The 18,989-nt window shown below is 40.8% G+C and overlaps 1 protein-coding gene across 1 annotated transcript in view; it reads left to right on the top strand.

Moving 5' to 3' along the window:
* The first annotated feature begins 15,940 nt into the window (after positions 1-15,940).
* The window catches only part of LOC149300034 (insulin-like growth factor 1 receptor), a 95,726-nt gene continuing 92,677 nt past the window's right edge, over positions 15,941-18,989 (top strand). Inside the window, exons 1-2 of the mRNA XM_089485514.1 lie at positions 15,941-16,014; positions 16,285-16,633. Of these exons, the coding sequence (XP_089341640.1) occupies positions 15,941-16,014; positions 16,285-16,633 (423 nt within the window). The remainder of the gene's footprint in view (positions 16,015-16,284; positions 16,634-18,989) is intronic.

Raw genomic sequence — 18,989 nt, 5'->3', positions numbered from 1 at the left:
CTTTCATGTTCTTTTTTGTTTACTATACTATACTATACTATTAACTTCAGCCAAAGACTCCAAAGAAGCCTTTCAGTCACCATACAAATGGTGCATGTTCATTTAAAGAAAAGAGGATCAGGTTGATCTAGTAATTTCGTGATAACATAAGCATACTATATTTTCAAAAATCCTACAACTACATGCGGGATCCCTTCTGTGCTCCTTTAAGGGGTTACCTGTGCATTCCCTATGGGCAATGCATTTTGAAAAGAACTGAAAGCTACATATTGAGTTTAGTGTATTGAGTTGAATTTAAGGCTACTTCATGATTTAACTAGATCACCTCCTGGCCTGAATCTTGCTAGCCCTCCCCTGTTCACGGTCCTCACGTAGCTCATACAGGGCAGAGCGCCGAGATATGTTAGTGTTTAGCTGAGCCATTCACAAGAAGATGCGGCACTGAGAGCTCTAGCCGCTTGTATCATGCATGAGGCAAGGTGATGAGGGGATGTTGCTCTTGACAGGCTCAAGGACAGCACTACCTTTGAATGCATCAATGCCAGCAGTAGAGTTAAAGACATTTAGCGTATTCTCGAATGCAGGTGAAAGATGTGATGCCAGGCCCGAACAGGACATCTGGCACTTCCCCGAAGGGCCGGTGGCCGATAGGGCTACATACTCACCAATACCGCAGATTAGGTTTAAAGTGCCAAGGCCACTTAGTCATCCAGCTGGTCAATTCAGCCAGCTTTGGTATTAAGGAAATGGCTGCTTTAACTGTATCTGTAACAGTATGTTCTTGAAGTAGTTTCAGGCAAATAGATACATTTACATTAGATTTATTTATATAGCGCCAGCAGATTCAGTTGAGCTAAATTTAAAATCACACACAATAAGAAACTGGTACTAGAGGAGAAATAAATACTCCAAAGAAGTACTCTCATACCCATGTGTCATCTAGGAGGGTTACATTTCTCTTTATTATATAATTTGTATTTTAGTAGAATCTGCATTTGAGAATACAGATCATCTCCATGTCTCAGTTTTGTAAGAGGAGCATGAACAGAGAAGGGGTTATAGCACATGTGAAATGTGAGAAAACATATCAGATGGAGGCTGAAACAACGAAAGTGCATACCGATGTATTTATATCACTCCAGTCCCACAATATTGCTACACTTGTGAATGTTCTTCCCCATGCATCTGTAAATAAGGTTATAGCAGAAAGACAGGACCGGAGCTGAAGTTTGACAGTGTTCTCACACAACAGCTTATTCTTTCCATCTGGGGGAGCAGAGGAATGGAGCACGAACAAAATGTGTTACTTACACATATTTATCGTTTCACAGGAAACTCTTTCTTTTAGTTTAGTGCCAACGAACCAAGGTCATGCTGATTCCCAGAAGAAGGCATAACACTTGAGTGGACTACAAGATAAGGCTTTTTCTTAAATCTGTTGGAAATTTAAAAGCAAGCGTCCCCAATATTTTACCAAGGGGTAGGGATTTTCAGTGACGGATTGGTCTGGGAGAGGGAAAGGCTTGGTATGCATCTCACCTGGTACTTTTGAAGACTTTCCAAATGTAGAGAATTGGTTCTGGTGCCAATGGATGCAGGCAGTGGGTATAATAGGCTGGTTATAGAGATCAGAAGATCTTCCTTGACTGGCCCACTGAAGGGCAGCCTTCATTAGCTCATCAGGCAGAAATCTCACATGTGTAAGTATACATGCAAGACTTTTTTGAGGAAAGCCTTGCATTTACACTTAAACACCCTAGAGCGAAGAGAAAGCTGCTGAGAGGGGGTGTTTAGTCAGTGGCAAGAACCGGACTGAATCCTTTTTATTCTACCTTTTTACTCATAAGGTACTTTAATGTGCATTCTTCTTTGGTAAGGCACATTCTTCCTTGGTGCATTATTCCTTTGGTGATCGGTCCATGGAGCAGGCAGCCTAATATGGCTGCTTTCTACCAGTTGAGATCAGATGGCTAGCATTCATGGATCAGTAATTGTGATGCTCCACTACTGTAAAACCCTGTTCCCATCAAAAACGTAAATAAAAAAACAATAACACAAAGATATATATTCACTTATATTACACAAGTGTCCACAACAACCTCTATTACCCAGGAATGATGATGATGAGCGTGATAGGAATTGTAGCCTTCAAAACCTTGGAAACCAAGGGTTCAAAAGGAATCTCATACATATCGAAATATGTTATTTCACCTTATTTAATGTTTCTCTAGAATTATATATATATATTTATATATATATATATATAATTGGATGCAAAAATAGAAGAAAAGGGGTTATTTATATTATGTGATGAGACACATGGTTTGCCTAAAGCTTAACTTGCCTGATAAAAAAAAATGTTTCCCTAAATAAAATGCAAGCTGTTTATAAGATTGGCACCAATATCTAACTTTAGTAAAATTATCAAAATTGGTCTGGCCTCCGAGGGAGAAAAATTTGTCCCAGCACCCAAACGTAAAACAGTCTGATAATTTGTGTTAGCATTAAGCACGAAAGGCACACTTAAGCCACCAGAGGCAGTTTAATGCCAATGGCACCTAAATGTTGCCTTGGAATTGCCCTTTTTGTTTCCAGATTCCTCAGAGTCTTCTCTATACATCTGGTAAGATTCCTCACTCCCCCTACTTCAATGCAATGCAGGAGATGTGTTTAGATGAACAATAGTAAAAAAACGCTTGCCTTATATTATACGCACAGCGAGTACTGCATGAAATAAAATGATTGTTAAATAAGTAAAACATGATAGGAAAAAAAAATAGAAAAAGTGTTCACTGTCCTTGTGTGTTTAGACAAAGTGAGCTTTAAATCTGATTTTTCAAATGTCACGGTGGCCTTTGCGATTCAGTTTGGTCACTTACAGGAAGAAGCATTCTGAAACGTAGATAAAATGCTCTACTATTGAATCGGCGAGACTGCTCCCGGGAGACTGTCTCAGTGTGGATGGTTGGTGAAGAAAAAAAAAATGAATGCACCCACACTATATATTTTTGGAGCTGATCCAGCCTTGATCTTGAGCTTACAAAAGCCAAAACATATCACCGAGGTGGAGATAAAATACCCTATAAATAAACAAAGGTCCTAATAATACACAGCGTTGGAGAGCGTCTGCTCCAGAGGTCAGTCTCCGCTACAACGTTTTGCAGAAGCCAAAGTAAAGTCTAGTTTGTCGTACGCGGAGAGGCCGAGCAAAAGTTAGGAACATAGTTGTGTTGTTTTCGTCCCCTCTGAGAGGCCCCGTGGAGCAGTTGCAACCCTCTTGATCAAATTAAAATGTGACCGAGGGCTGGAATATGTGAGCGCGTTCGGAGAGGCTGGTCAGCAGCTATTTTAGAAGCCTTATTTCATTTACTGCGTCCCGAGCAGCGTCCTTCCCGTCCTGAGCACAGGGGCGTCAGGATGGAGGCCGTGGTCAAGCATCTTCTGTCTGCTGTGGCAATATCTAGGATTTCAGCTCCCTACGTGCCCCTCCCTGCCCTTCCCGAAAAATCCACACTAATAGGGTTTGTCTTAGCCCTTTGCTCCAGAAAAATATATCCTCAGACAGGAACATATTTTGCCTGCCTCGGTCTCATAGTACTTTCTGTAAAAACTAGGTCACTACACGACCTTTGTCCTTCTTTAATATTAAGGATGGCATAAGTGGATTTGGAGGCCTCGGCTGTATTAGCGCTAGCAGCGAGGTTATTCTATGAACTCTTTCGTTTGCCATGGAGATGGAAAAAAATTAAACTTAAGAACAAGTCGGCCAGTTTAATCAACCCATTCCCTCTATGAACTGTTGCCAAATGACTTCCCATGTAAGATGGTATCTATTACACCTATTCTTTTTTTCCCCCCATTTTCCCCTTCGATTTTCCATACTAACAATGCCATCTTTGCTGGAAAGCTGTTCTTCTGAATCGCACGTAATATTTCCCCCATTTCTCCAATGAGCCACCGTAATCTAACCTTTCATAGGCATTAAAAGCTCCAGGAATCACACTTTGGAAACTTTATTAAACCATGATGATCAAAAAGAGGTTAGGCAATGATTTAAAAACAATAACGGGACATCAGTTAGTAGTAGAAAGCTAAACCTATGTGTTTATTTTAGAAAGGGTAGTAGATACCTGATATAGTCTCTAGGCAGCAGTGGTATGGAGGCCAATTTTCCTTCGGATTCATTCTCTCCCAACAAAACAATCTAAAATACCTTAAAAATACCTTAAAATTGTCACACACAGCGTATAATAGGTCCTGTAGTCAGGTAGAACAGCGTGTGCAAGTCCAATAGACAGATCACAAGAGTCCAGTACAGAATAGCCGATGAGCAAGCCAAGGCCAGCAAGCCGGAAGTCAGGATCGTCGTGAGGGAAGCCAGAGTCAAACGCCAGGAAAACAGGAACAGGAACAAGCAGAGTCGGTAACAGGAAATCACACGGGAACGCTTACTGAGGAGTAGACACTATACAAGATAGGTACGACCATCAGAAGGCAAGGCTGGAAGGTTTCTGAGGCTCTTAAATAGGCAGAGGAAGTTTAGGCACCAATTAACGTTCTCCCGCCAAAAATTCAAAGTGCCGTTACGTCACTTCCGGTCCACGGCCATCTTGGGATTGGCGAGAACGTAAATTTCTAAAAGGAGCGGTAGTACCGGAGGAACGCGTGCACGCGGCAGGTCCGGACCTGGCTCCAGTAGGTGGCGGCTGCCGTGTGGAGTTGCGGGGTCTTCCCCGTCCTCGCGGCGGCGGAAGCTGTCTCGCGGAGGCGGGAGGTCCCCCTCTCCTCCGTTGCGGCTGCTGCGGCAAGGCGGGAGGTCTCCCCCTTCTCCGTGGCGGCTGAGGCTGCTGTGCCAAGGCGGGGGGTCTCCCTCTTCTCCGTGGCGGCTGCCGGTCCGAGGACCCAGAGGCACCGGCAGCCAGGTATGTGACAAAAATGGCCTTTTTTCGAAAACTTTCAGCTGTATAATATTTCAAAAATCTGACCGCTTCTCACAAAACAACCAGATAAAACGTGAACTACTGCCTGATTATATCCCAGACTACCCCACAGACTACCCCACAGCTTTATTTGCTTTATTTCATTAAACCATACTATAGTATATTAGGTGTGAGGATATGATTGATTTAAATGTATTTGGATATGTAAAATGGACACAATATCTGTTTTTATACTCCAAACCGTCTTTGGAAAAAAAAGTCCCCATGGTTTGTTCCAAAAATCTGGTCAGATTAAGTTAAGGAATTCAAAACTGCCTACAATGCGTAAATTCCTTCCTGGAGCCGTACGTGTGATAGACGGGATTGGGCAATAAAGAAACTCATACATTCTATACACGAGCCAATATACTCTTTAACCGGTTAAAGCAGGGGTTCTCAAACTGCGGCCCTCCAGCTGCTGCAGGACTACATCTCCCATACTCCTCAGCCAGCCCCTTAGCTGAAGGAGCATTATGGGAGATGTAGTCCTGCAGCAGCTGGAGGGCCGCAGTTTGAGAACCCCTGGGTTAAAGGGACCCTCCCGTTATCACATGCACTTTAACGCGTGTCATAGCTGCGCCCGCTAACATTTTTCTTTGACGCATGCAAAAGCAAAGAGGGGTTCATCAAAACCCCTCCAAAGATCAGCTGGCATCCATAAGCGCATGCACAGAAGTATAGACTTGTACCATGTTAGCCATAGCTATAGCAAGAAAGCAAATTGGGTAAAGATGATACCTTTATTGGCTAACTGATGTATAAAGGATTGCAAGGTAATATATATATATATAGCCTTGAAAGCTTGCAGTCCATTATACGTCGATTGGCCAATAAAGGTATCATCTTTACCAAGTTTGCATTCTCTCGTTGTTTTCAGTAAGAGTGCCTTCTTACCAGTGATCGGCTGCCAAAACGGCATGAAGGACAGAGAACGGAGAGGCAGCGAGAAAAATAAAACTGCTCCTTCCTCTGAATTAATCATACATTCCTGTCATTCCTGTTATTAAAAAGGACATTGGTCCAATTTTTATGTGCATTCTTATTGTCGGGATTTATTTTTTTTAATATCAAAGAAATGAAAGTGTTTTTTCCCCCCAGATCTTGTGTTGACTGGGTCTTGCACATCAGGAGGAATCCATAAAAAGTGGAGCGCCAGGTTATGACATCATAACTTGAATGCCCAGCAATAAGGACCGTGACGCGGGTGGTGATGCTGCCCTTGGTTAGCGATAGGGCAGTGGTAAAGATAAATACCCCACTGTATATATATATATATATATATATATATATATATATATAGTGAGAGTCAAAGGCAATGGCAGCAAACATAGTTAGATCCTAGATCCAGGGTGTTAAAGGAACAGTTGAATCATAACATCTTATCTATATTAATAATAGAAAAATTGGTAAAATAAATACTGTAGAGTATTAGCCTCAGAGAATTATTTTAATTTATTATTATTATTATACCTGTAAATAACACAATGCACACATGTTCTGGGAAACCAGAGGTACTGCCAAAGGTTCGTAAGCAGTCACAAGGAGAGTAAACAACCTGTTTTTCTATGTAGAAAACCTCTAATTTAGGGAAAACTGTTTACTTCACTGATTCCTAAAAAAAAGAAATCTGCCGTGACCGCTGCTTTAATGTACCTTTCCGATATCAGTCTATAACGTGCACGCTGAATGCTTTTAAAAATGGCAGCATGGAAGGAATGACTTGTTCTAGCCGGAGATGAGTTAAGTAGGAATTATCCGTGCTGGAATGGAAACACTGCGGGAAATAAAACGAGTATTTATCAGCGGAATTGTAAACACTCGTTGCGTGGCAGAACCATACATGTTCCCGTTTGTATGAACGGGGTGTGTGGCAAGAAGATGAATGAATGTAGTAATTAGAGCTGAAGATTACTGCCAGGGTGTGTTAAATTTTAAACGTGGAGCAGGCGCCAACGAGTGTCACAAAGACGTGCCACCTTTATTACACAGTGTTTAGGGATGGCGCGCATGTGAGTAGCACCGAGAGGTTAAATTGTCTGCTTGAGAGCGCTCTGGTCTGGGTGGTGGCCGCTAGAGAAGGGAGTGCCAGGAATTACCTGCCAAGGGGAAAAAAAGAACTCAGTCGATTCAGAGGAAAACAATTTTGTTTGGGTGAGAATTCTGCCTGCCAATAGCACCGCGGTGAAATAAGAAAGAAAAAAACCCCCACGGCTTTAGGGAAAAAAGAAATTTCATGTATAGTATAATATACTAATATCGTTACGTAATGTAGTTAACCTACAGAGATCATGTTCATCTAATCAGCGCAAACTCATTGTTTTCCTTCTATAGAAAATTAAATGAAAAGATACTTTTTTGTCATATAACATGATATTGGGATTCTACGTGTGTTATTGTAACTTAAACACTAATACTCAGAATGAGGTCTTTGAGAGAAAAATTCAAAAATGAACATTTTATGGAACATAGTTTGAACCGGAACCAGAAAACGTATGAATTGAACATGAAAACCTCACGCATGCTTCAAACAGGTCCTTGTGAGGTTACTACACGGGACATCCCATTGATCAAGTTTCTGGTGGACTATATTTTTAACGCCTGTATATGCACTCCGTGCATGGACCAATCGTGAGTGCAACTTTATTAGCAACTATTGCTTTCATTGAAGATATTGCACCATTTTCAGTTTTGTTTTTTAGACTATATAAGAAGATTCATTAAAGGAATTTTTACAACACACCTTGATGGGTCTGAAGCATCTTATCCTTTTGTGAGTGCAATCACAACTTCACTCTCTATATTTGAATTTATACTTTTTACACTATATTTGTTTGTTTTTTCTTCCCTTACATGTACCTGCGCCCCAGCCATTTGCTTACTATAAAGACGTTTGGCCTTTAATATAGATCCCCCCCCCCATAATTTTTATTGACGTTTTGATTTCATAGAATATAGTAACTTACAATAAACTTTTGAGTTGAAGAAAATACATTAGAAATGTGTTAAAACTGATATTCAATTCAGAATTGGTCTCCAGTACATGAATATAATAAATGAATGAATATTAAAATAAGAATATATTAACTGGATACAATATGAAGAGAAAAAATACTCCTGACTTAGAAAACAGAAACCGCTGGCCTTGTTTCTACCTTATTGTGAACCAATTATTAATATTACTTGTTAAGTACATGAAAATGAAAGGGAAAAAACAAAACTATAATACATAGCATTGTTACAGTAGCAAAGACATACATTTATAATTAGATATAGATTTTTTTAAATATAGTGATGAATAGAAAAAGGTATCATCAAGGATCTTTCTTCTTGCACATTACACGTGAACGAGTCTATAGATACATGCTTCTAAATATACTGGTGTATTCTTTATTACTGTGCCCCCATTTTCCTAAATAACAATACGGTTTGATTGAGGCTATAAACGGATGTAAGCCCGCGGTCACCACCCGATGAGCGTGCCGATATAATTTGAAAAGACGGCATTATTAACATCTGGTGCAGGCAGAAACTTAGTTTGCGGCAGAAATGTTATAGTACTTTTCCTATTATTTTCCCTAAATATATATCTTCACACAGCATTTTCGCTACAAGACAATTAGTTTTCTTAAGACAAAATATCCAAAAGTAGTTTTTTATTTTTTTTTATTGCATTGGATCAGAATTAATAATGCTTAATGCATTTTGATAATATTTCAAATATACTTAATATTTTTTCATAAAAATAAATGTTCATAGCCAGAAAGTTAGAATGAATAGCCCACGGTGCTTTAGTAGCTAGACAGATGCCCATACATTAAGTTTTAGATATAAGCTTCAAAATCATTTGTCTCATCAGCGAGCCTTCCACAAACAAAATTATCCAAAATATGATTTTCTTAAACTTTCTTGACATTCCATTTTGCTACGTACATTTTTGAATCAAAGTCCAAAATTAACAATTGCACACCAATCACCACTTTTTTAGCCCGGTGCCAAGTAGCTGCAACAGAAATATTATTAAAAAATAATTCTTTTTATATTAAAATAATTAACCTAAACATAAAAGATGTTAATAAAAAGAGATCAGCTGTATATTCTAATACATTGCAGTTTCCTGATGCACGTGACAAGCCGAAGTTTCCTTTAGGTATGGAGATGACATCCTTATTTCCTGGCATCTCATTATATTTATCACTTTATTTCTGGCAAATGTTTGCCTGCACTGACTACTCACATCCAGTAAGTTATCTGTGTAAGTAATACTCTTCTGTGTCGTGGTCAGCAACGAATGATTTCATTGCCGGAATCTAACTGGTTTATATAGCACCATTATGGATAGGAGTTCTTACTGTATGCTCTCTATAAAATAGAGTCTATAATATCTGGGAGACCGCTATCTGGATGAGCCATCACATTAACAGCCTGGTATAATGATACCTCCTTGATATAACAAAGCTTCTCTAATAATCAATACATAAAAACATAATAGTAAAAAAATAAAATCTTTTGGATTATTGTCTATAGAAATTTGTGGGACCTCTTGTCTATACCTATTAGATTTTTGTTCATGAAACATGGCATTTAATTTCAAACTGCGCGATAAATGTCTTCATAACAATTAAATACTGTTTGTTTTTTTCAGTATATGAATCATCTGACATCCCAGTCCTCTACATTAGTCTGTTCTGTAAATATTATACGTGCTGTCAATGATTTTATTCTTCTTTGCTTTGTTGGCCGTACAGGGGCCATTGACTTTGCTTTTGTTGGTTTGATCACAACCGGCATCATTGCAGATGTTTAAAAGTATGGTTTCTCTGCCTCAATTATTGGACTGTATTTTGTTTCTGGTTTAATGAAGACATAGGTTTCAGCCGATAAGAGCCAACTGGTACATCTGTTACATAAAAACATCATTTTTCACTGATACGTCCTGTTCATGGCAGCTGGGCGTCCAAGCGTTCCCGATCTCTCCCACGTGGTGAGCCCCCTACCTCTTTATAGGGGTTTCTAGAAGATGCAGCCATATTGGTCACATCTGCCTGCTTGCCTGTGTCATAAATGTGTTCTTTACATATGGCGGGGGCTGTAGAAATCTATGTAGAAGTAACGGGGTGGTCAGAAAATTTTTGGTGCCAACTTTGTAAGACCCATAAATGATACATCAGGATCAACTAAAAAAGTCAACCCACAAAGAACAGAATTATTTTTATTATTATTCATTGATTTCTATAGCACCATCCTATTCTGCAGGCAGTACAACGGGTAAACAGGACACAACCAGTAGTGCGTCACACAACAATTGGGACGGAAACAGAAGGTGAGGAGGGCCCTGCGGAAAAGATTTTACAATCTAGAAACCCAAGAGTAGCATGTTGTGAGCCAGGGATAAGCAAGTCCTGGATTTATCCGGCAGGCACAAAAAAGATAGACTGCATGTAAATGTTGTTTTTTTCTTTTTGAAATATATATATATATATATATATATAGGATAAAAAAATCTCTTCTCTAAAACGTTCTGACGACATATAAAGGATTTTCTTTTTAAAGGTATGGTTTACTAAGTGGGTTGGTTTCATTCTTGAACTATTATTATTCTTTGATTTATTAAGTGCCAACAAATTACACAGTGCTGTACACATATGTAACAAATATACAGTAATACATATAGAAACATCAGGAGTTGAGAACCCATCTAGTACTTTGGTTTCATTCTTCAATGAAGGTTGACAGAAATATCAATAGTTTTGAATGCCTGTGGGATAAGCAAGGCATTGCTACACAAGTTCCCCAAGGCACATAAAACCTCATGCAGTATTCATTCACGTTGTCATGTATGACTGCATGCTTTATTTAAACCCTGCCATGTTCCTGAGAAAATGATTTAATATTTAATTAATACATATTAAGAAATCAATTAATTTAATTAATACATATTAGAAACGTGAAAATAGTAGTAAAAGTAATAGTGGGATATTGTGTATAGATGAATATGGAGAAAATGTTGATCACTTATGCAAATATAAAGGAGAAGTCAAGATGTTACTACTGCTTTTTGAGAATATTATAAAAAATAATGTCCACAGCTCATAAAAGCAGTATTTTGGTTCCTTATGCATTTTTTTTCCCCAGTATAAACAATATTCAACAAAAAAGTGTACCATGTGTATAATATTACTGATGGAAAAATAACCACTTCTTATTCAAGAGAAAATGATCAATAACTAACAATATAATGTTTTTCCGTATTTCTGCATTTCTCACTCGCTGTTCTATATATCAGATAATTTGTTCTCAGAATATGAATGGTAATATCGCTAACAAAAAGTAAAAAAAAGAAAAAGTTGTTTCACTTCCTAAGGGTTTTGCGATAATTATACTCGGAAACAAACATTGCGGAACGTCACTGATAGGACGTCCTGGCAGATAAAATAATTTACAACGAACGCTAGCAAGAAAAAGTGAAACAAGCTGATTTTCAACAGGAAAAGTATAAAAGAGAAACAGAAAAATAATAAAAATGTGTATCCTGTGAATGATTGTATGATAGTGACATGTATAAAAAAAAAAAGTTTCTCATTCCACAGAACATTATCAGGAACTAAAGACTTTCACTGCCTGCTATATTGCATTGAAGCTTCGTTCTAATAATAATAATAATAATAATGCCATTATTAATAATGCTATAATATTACTATAATAAGAGTAATTGCTAATAATAATAAATAATAATAACTAAATAAAATTAAGTAAAGAAAGGGGAAGGACAGTGTGACAGTGCCTTGGACGGCAGTGACAAAGCTGCTTATATATATAAATTCCTTTTTTGCAAACAAATAATTGTGTTGTTACGCAGAATGTATTTTCGGACAAATACAACTCCATACGTGACGTTATCTCAAACACTGAAGGAACGTCTACCATAGCAATCCATAGGTAGTAGCAAATTATAAACAAAAAATGCTGTTGTGTACATCGAATACATGATCTCTATCCAACTCTATATAGTTTTCATTGTTCTGGGTAGTAGAAACTTTTCTTAACAGCCCTTAAGGGAATGGGCTGATTGAGTGTTGGACACTTTCCTCCCATTTTTCTAACTATATATATATTTATATAAATGTACACATACGTTTTGTTTTAAAAAGGGGTTCATCTGGCAGATACCTTCAGAAAAACCCATTGCAGAAATGTATAAATGTAACCCAGATCCATGCCTCAATAATAATCCCCTTCATTATATACATTTGTACAGTGCTGTGGAATATGTTGGTGCTTTATAAATGAATTCTTATCATTTAAAAAAGGGTGTATATACATCACTATCATGTTCATATCTTCTAGTTACGCTTCAATTCTAAAACTCACAAATAACATTGGTTTTATGTATCGTGAATTATCTTTAATGAAATGTTTTATACAAATTATTATTATTAAATGTAAAAAGGAATGGCATATTCTGGATTTCTCTCCTGTTCTCCTACTCTACAGATTAGAAGCACTGCCTGATGATGGGGTATATGAATAGAGAGACACTGCCTTATTGCATTAGTCTTTGCATCCCTTTAGTGTTGGTGGTTGGCCTTGGCATCATAACCAATGTATTTAACTCACATGTGTACTTTATGATTCAATGCTTTCCTTATAGCCTCTTTCATGATGTCTTAAGTCATGCTACATATCAGACTGATATCTGTCATAAGATATGAATTCAAATGTAAGTTAATATGTTACTATAGCATCAGTATCAGATGTTAGGTAGTTTACTATCTGGTTTAGTGATATCGTGGGGACCTGGACCCATGTATCATTTACCAAGTCTCGGACTCTCACTGGTTTTAAGAACAGATGATGACCCGAAGTGGGATGCCGTATACGATGCAGATCTGATTAACATTAGAAAACAGTCTCTTCCAGCAATGGGATCACCAAAGCACTTGCTTACACAAACATTTTTGAATGATTTCCCTGCCATTTTAAACGTAACCAGAGAATTAACATCCCATATACTCCGGCACCAATCTTCATTCGTTTTCACGTATGCACAAAACTAAAATACAGTAAGATTTCGTAGAGCGGACATGTTTTTGAACATCATATAACCTGATGGTAGATAAGAATCACTGGCTCCATGTTTTACCACTTTAAAAACATTAAAATGTAATTACTCCCTGGCTTTGCTCAGGATATCCCGATGCAGATCTTTTTCTCAAATGCATGTTTTTTTATCCCATCTTTTGAATCTCTCTGTTGCATCTCTGAAGATATCTCCAGTAGGGCATGTAATATTTAAGGGAAGTCTAACTTGACCACCTCCTTGTCTCTGCTATTAATGGCTGCTGTTCAGTCTAGCATCTTGCTTCTATTTCTTATTGTTTGTATCATTGGTTATATGCCATTAAAAAGAAAAATGTTGGGTTCTTCTACTATGCCCAGAGACGTTTCTCCTGTACAAAGAATGTTCCCAGCATTTTATATATATATGTACCTGGTGGGACCCTTAGGATTTGAAATATTCAATATTGTGGGTTGCATTGTACAGATCAAACTATACATTTCAATTTAAATCTGTAAAATGCTTTACAAGGTCATGAAAAAAGAAAATGTATATTTTTAAACTGTAAAAAGTGTTAATGGACTGGGGGGTTGAATTGCTGCCCTCTATTGCATTTCATCTCCTTATAAAACCCAATTGAAACCCAAACAGGTGAGCGTTATAAGGACTGACATCTCACTTTGGGGAAACCTGTTGGTGGGCAGCTATTGACTGCCAGCTAATGCTGGCGCGAGACTTGCATAGTCATTTGGGCCACTAGAGACATCTTTCTAACGTGTAGTTTCACACAAGACTACATCAATGAGGTTTATTCATTAAAGAGTCGAACATGTTAACTCCCTGATATCACTAATATTAGAAAGGGGAAACCACTTTGAGCTCCTGCTGAGCGGAACACGTAGAGTTAAGTTGATAGTTGAGTAGAGTTTTAAGACATCATTGTCTTCCATGTGCTCCTCCTGTGCGAAGGTCCGAGCTGGTCATTTATAATCCATTGATAAATCAGAGAAGAAGGTTTTACGAAATCTCCCAAATGAGTTATGCATTATACAGGGCCAGCTCTGTCCTTCTTGCAGGGAAAACTCACTGGGATTTCCTTTGATAAGATATTGACGTCAGGGAGTTGATATGTTTCCTCTCCTGAGCGCTGACGCCTCCGACTTTTCTGCGATGATTGACAGTAACATTAAAAGGACTATTCCTTGTTATATATCAATACATCGCTGGTTGGACCTCTTCGCACACGGAATAATGTTCTAAAAATCAACGCTTACAAAGAACGCAAATAGTTTGGGGACGTTTCAAAGAAGGGCCACTAAGATGGTGAAAGATAATTCAATCAAAGGGGGAAAAAAAAAAAGATAAATTGGGAAAATGTGAAGAAAAGACATGATTTGTAGTCTGATCAAAATCATTTGTGCGTAAGGCTAGTCGTTTGTTAAAGATAGTTGAAAGGAGGGTCACTATAAGGATGCCTCAATAAATACAGCCTCAGAAAACACATTATCATTAAAAAGTGGTCAAAGTTGTATAATTTTAAATATGGAAACAGAATAACGGCACATATTATTCGGCGATACAAGGATATATATACATATATACACACACACACACATATATATAATTTGTATTGATTACGCACGTATATAAAGGCGTAGATGTATAGGGGCGATGATATTTGTCTGGGCATTAGCCAAATAAAACTCTAGCAGACAAAAGCACCTGAAAGCTGAAATTCTCTAAAAGGCTGATAAAGTACAATAACTGGTCAGCCAGTAGTATTAGGATTAGTTTGTTTTATTCAACGAGAAACATAAGATATTTTCAGGATATTACTTGTAGAATGACATCATTCCTGCATAACAACACAAATGTGTCACCACAACTGTATCATTAACTATTTGGTCGGATTCTCTTGGCTGAATTTCCTAACAAATATTTATCATTGTTAAGTAGGATTAGTCATTTTAGTAAAAAAAGGTCACAGTTGTCCTATTTTCAGATTTTAATCTATTTCATTTATTAACACAACAAAAATTCTTATTATCTGATGTTTTCAGAATGTTAGTTAAAAAAAAAAAAAAAAGTTAGGAGTTAACTGAAGAATTCTGTCCGTAGAATGCCAGGAGCTCCTTATTCAGGGAACAGAATCCTCCGGAAAAAAAAAATCTAACATTACAAGATGAAACATTATTCTCCCAAACCATGGCAACAACAGAAAGGAAAGCGTGAAGAAGCCAACAATAGATCCAGAACAGATCTGCTGCCTTCTACCGGATGAATATGGAGTGTGTGTGTGTGTGTGTGTGTGTGTTCTGCCTTTCAGCATGGAAAACACTAATGCATTTAGGTGCCCCTGCCCCTTTAACCCCTTCATTGCTGGAAAGGCTTGCAGAAACCATCTGGTACTCAGAGGTATTAAAGTTGCACTAAACATAGGAGCTGTGCCTCTATATATATATATATAGATGTATATAAATATATATAGATGTATATCAATATATATATAATGTTATATCGATAACCCTCTAGTTGCAGAAGGCACATCTGGCACTGAAAGAGTTACAGTATCTGTAACATATTATTATGTAACTGGTAAAAATAATAAAGAGCTCGATACAAAATGATATATAATCGTTATTATTAACCTCACTGTAAATAGTTTGACTATTGGTGCTTTTACACCGGAATGCCGAAAATGTATTTTTTTTAATTAAATGAGGGCATTAGCGGCGGCGGAACATGAAAGCGAATGCCGGGGGCTGTGTATTCATCCACCTGTGGTTAGGCAGGGGGCTCCCCGTGACCCAGCAGGGCTGCGTGCAGGTGGAGCGGCTGTAGGGGGTGTTAATAACTACCGAATGTACGGGAATTCAGTAGAGAAAGCGATCTACCCCCTCGGTAGATGCGTGTGATCGGCCGGCAGACAGGCCCCGGCTCCGCTGGCGCTCCCAGTCCTGGCTTTGCAGGCAGCCGCGTGTGAGTCTCAGGAGCTGGCCTCTTGTTTACAGCATTAACGTCACGGAGAGAGCGGAGCCTCACAATGAGCGAGCTCCAGCAGCCAGCAGCCGCCGGGGTCACCGCAGACACTCACTGAGCACCGGCACACCTCCCGCTGGGGAAACACGAGGCCGGCCCGACCGCTCTGTGTCCGGCTCTGACCTTCAGGGGCCCCGGAGAGGCGAAGCGAGGCGAACGCGCGGGTTTGTTGAGGGGGGTTATCCGCTTCTCCATTCATTGGTCCCGCAGCGGCCTCCTGCGGTCTGGGCTCCGGCTCGGAGACAGAGAGGGGGAGGTTTGGAGGCCGGCTGGGAGATGGAGGCTGAGGAGGCAGAGCTGCGGGTTCCGGGCACCTCCTGCCAGCTCCTCGTGTGTCGGGTGTACGAGCGGCGGGGCTGACACCCGCTTCCTGCCGAGCTACACGCGTAACCCCGGGGACTGGGGGCAGCAACACGGGGGCAACTACTTACCCTGTAACCTACGAGACGTACCCCGGGAGACGGATACCGAGCGGCCCCTCTACTGCCGAGGACATCCAGACCTACAAGACCGGAGCAATCACACAAAGAACGGCCCCCGAGGGAATAAGCCGGAGCCGGTACCGGGGGCCCCGCGAGCCAACGGATTGTCTATTTTTTTGGGAGGTTCTAGTTCCCCAAGAGGGGGGTATCCTGAGCGATAAGCGGCCCATGTGACACCCACAACCACCCCCTGTCACATTACATTGTGTCACTGTGGGGAAGACTGCAGACGGGGAGGATCTCGCAGCCCCTGCACCCACCGACCTGCCATTACACCGGGGGGCATTTCACAACAACAACTGCCCCGTCCAGCGCGCAGCACGGGATCCGCGGCAAGGTCACACTTTATGGTCCATCCATCCATATAGGCTCCAGAGTGTGACCCAAGCGCCATCTTTATTTCGGGCTCCAGGAATTTACCGACACTGTGGCTGCGTGGATGTGAATGCCCTGGGATAGCTGGAGTGGAATTTACACGCGAGGTTTTATCCCAGGATCCGTGGAGATGAAGGTCGGTTCGGGCTGGGGTTCTACTCCGGCCTGGCTGTCGGGGGCTCTGCTGGTTCTGCTGTGCCCGTGTCTTTGCGTGGAATTACTGGGTGGAAGAGGTGAGTGACCCGCTTGCTTGGCGTGTTTACCCCACGCCGTCATGTATGTATCGGACACTCGGGGGGGGTTGATGTGTGAGAAACACGTGTGAGGGTCTGCGCTCCGATCACTGCACGGACCTATGCTGCAGACCCCCGAAAAGAGACGGCTGCTTGGGGGTCCTGTCTCTTGTAAGCCCGGACCTCCTGCGGGTCGTGGCTCCGGGACACCTCTGTCTGCTAGCCTTTATTTTCTTGCACCCCTATGGATTGTTCTGAGGTTAGGGAGACAGATGGAACCCTGAAGTAGTTATAGACAGTTCCGAGAGGGTGATAGATAAACGGAACAGCCGTCCAGCAGAAGTGGTAGAGGCTATTAGCTAAGCATGTATGGGATAGGCATAAATAACTGATTAAGGTCTGAGTCTTTACATCAGGATAAACAGACAGACTAGACGGCCGAACGGCTCTTAACCCCCGCCGTATTTTGTGTTTGAGACGCAGGATTCAGGGAAGTATCGGGAAAGTTGTGCCCGGCGTCTGGCGGCCGTCTCTTGATTGTGAAAGTGTTTCTTTTGTGAACACCTGCGTTGGCTGTGCCCTCGTGCTGATCGCGTCCCCGACGCAGGGCTCTTAATGTATGTGTAAGCGTGTTAAATCACACGCACGTGGTGCACACTTAGTGTCACTCGATCACATCGTCGGTGTCGTGAATCACAAGCGCATCCTTTGTATCCGTGCCAGACACGCACTTGTTTACAGAGCGCAGCACCCTGTCTGCTCCGCAAATCCCAAAGCAGCCTACGGTTCGCCCCCCTCCTCCGCGTTCTTATCTTCATCCGTGTTTCCCGTGCGTTCTTCTCTTCCTTCGTTACGTTTCATTTCTATCAATTAAGTCGCTAATGGCTCTGCTTAAACGCACACAAAACCCCCCGCTATACGAAAGAGCGCTCCGCTGTCCCCTCGTCCATCACACGTGTGTGTTTTGTTGCGTGTGTCTCGGATGTGCGTTTTGTTGCGTGTGTCTCGGATGTGCGTTTTGTTGCGTGTGTCTCGGATGTGCGTTTTGTTGCGTGTGTCTCGGATGTGCGTTTTGTTGCGTGTGTCTCGGATGTGTGTTTTGGATACATGTTGTGTACATTGTTAAGTTTGGATGATATTGGTTATTTTGGATCTTTTAAAAAGTTTGTTGTCAAACTGTAGATGTGGAAAGTGTTTGCGGATGAGGGTCTTTTGCTGATGACCCCGTTATACTGTACCATATGTGATAAGAAAAGCAAAACCAAGGCACCCTGGTACCTGTGTGCGGGGAATTTCTATCCTTAGCTTTGTGCGTGTGTATGTATAGTGTGTGTGTGTGTGTGTGTATATATATATATATATATATATATATATATATGTGTGTGTGGATTATCCGCCCTGTGTCGTGGTGAATGATCATACGCGGCTCAGCGCACACTTTTGTTGTAATATAAGGGGGGTCTTGCAGGACAGAAACACACGGATGTGTATAGATAACACACGCTATGCGTTGCCGTGTGATTCCTGTGTGTCTGATGCCAGGCGTGTACAGACACAATGCTAACGATCGATCCACCTGTCTCGCACCCTGTCCGGCGACCCCTTCATGCAGCCTAGCGGGGGGCACGTAGCTACGATGAATGCTGTTTACGGATGAGTAGGTGGAAGGCAGCCGAACGCACTACACTATATTTCCGTTAAAATCCGAGGCGTTGGGCGCGATATACTCCTCTCCCTCGGGAATAGTATCTATTCATAGCGCCTCTTACTACGTTCATCCGCTCTGTCAACAAGGGCCGTAAAGCCGCTGCGTGCACAATGGCTG

The sequence above is a fragment of the Sceloporus occidentalis genome, unplaced genomic scaffold (assembly GCF_023333645.1).
Source record: "Sceloporus occidentalis isolate IW3139 unplaced genomic scaffold, rSceOcc1.0.p SCAF_26, whole genome shotgun sequence".
NCBI lineage: Eukaryota > Metazoa > Chordata > Lepidosauria > Squamata > Phrynosomatidae > Sceloporus > Sceloporus occidentalis.
The sequence above is the reverse complement of the archived record's forward strand: the minus strand, read 5'-3'. Positions and strand labels throughout refer to the sequence as shown.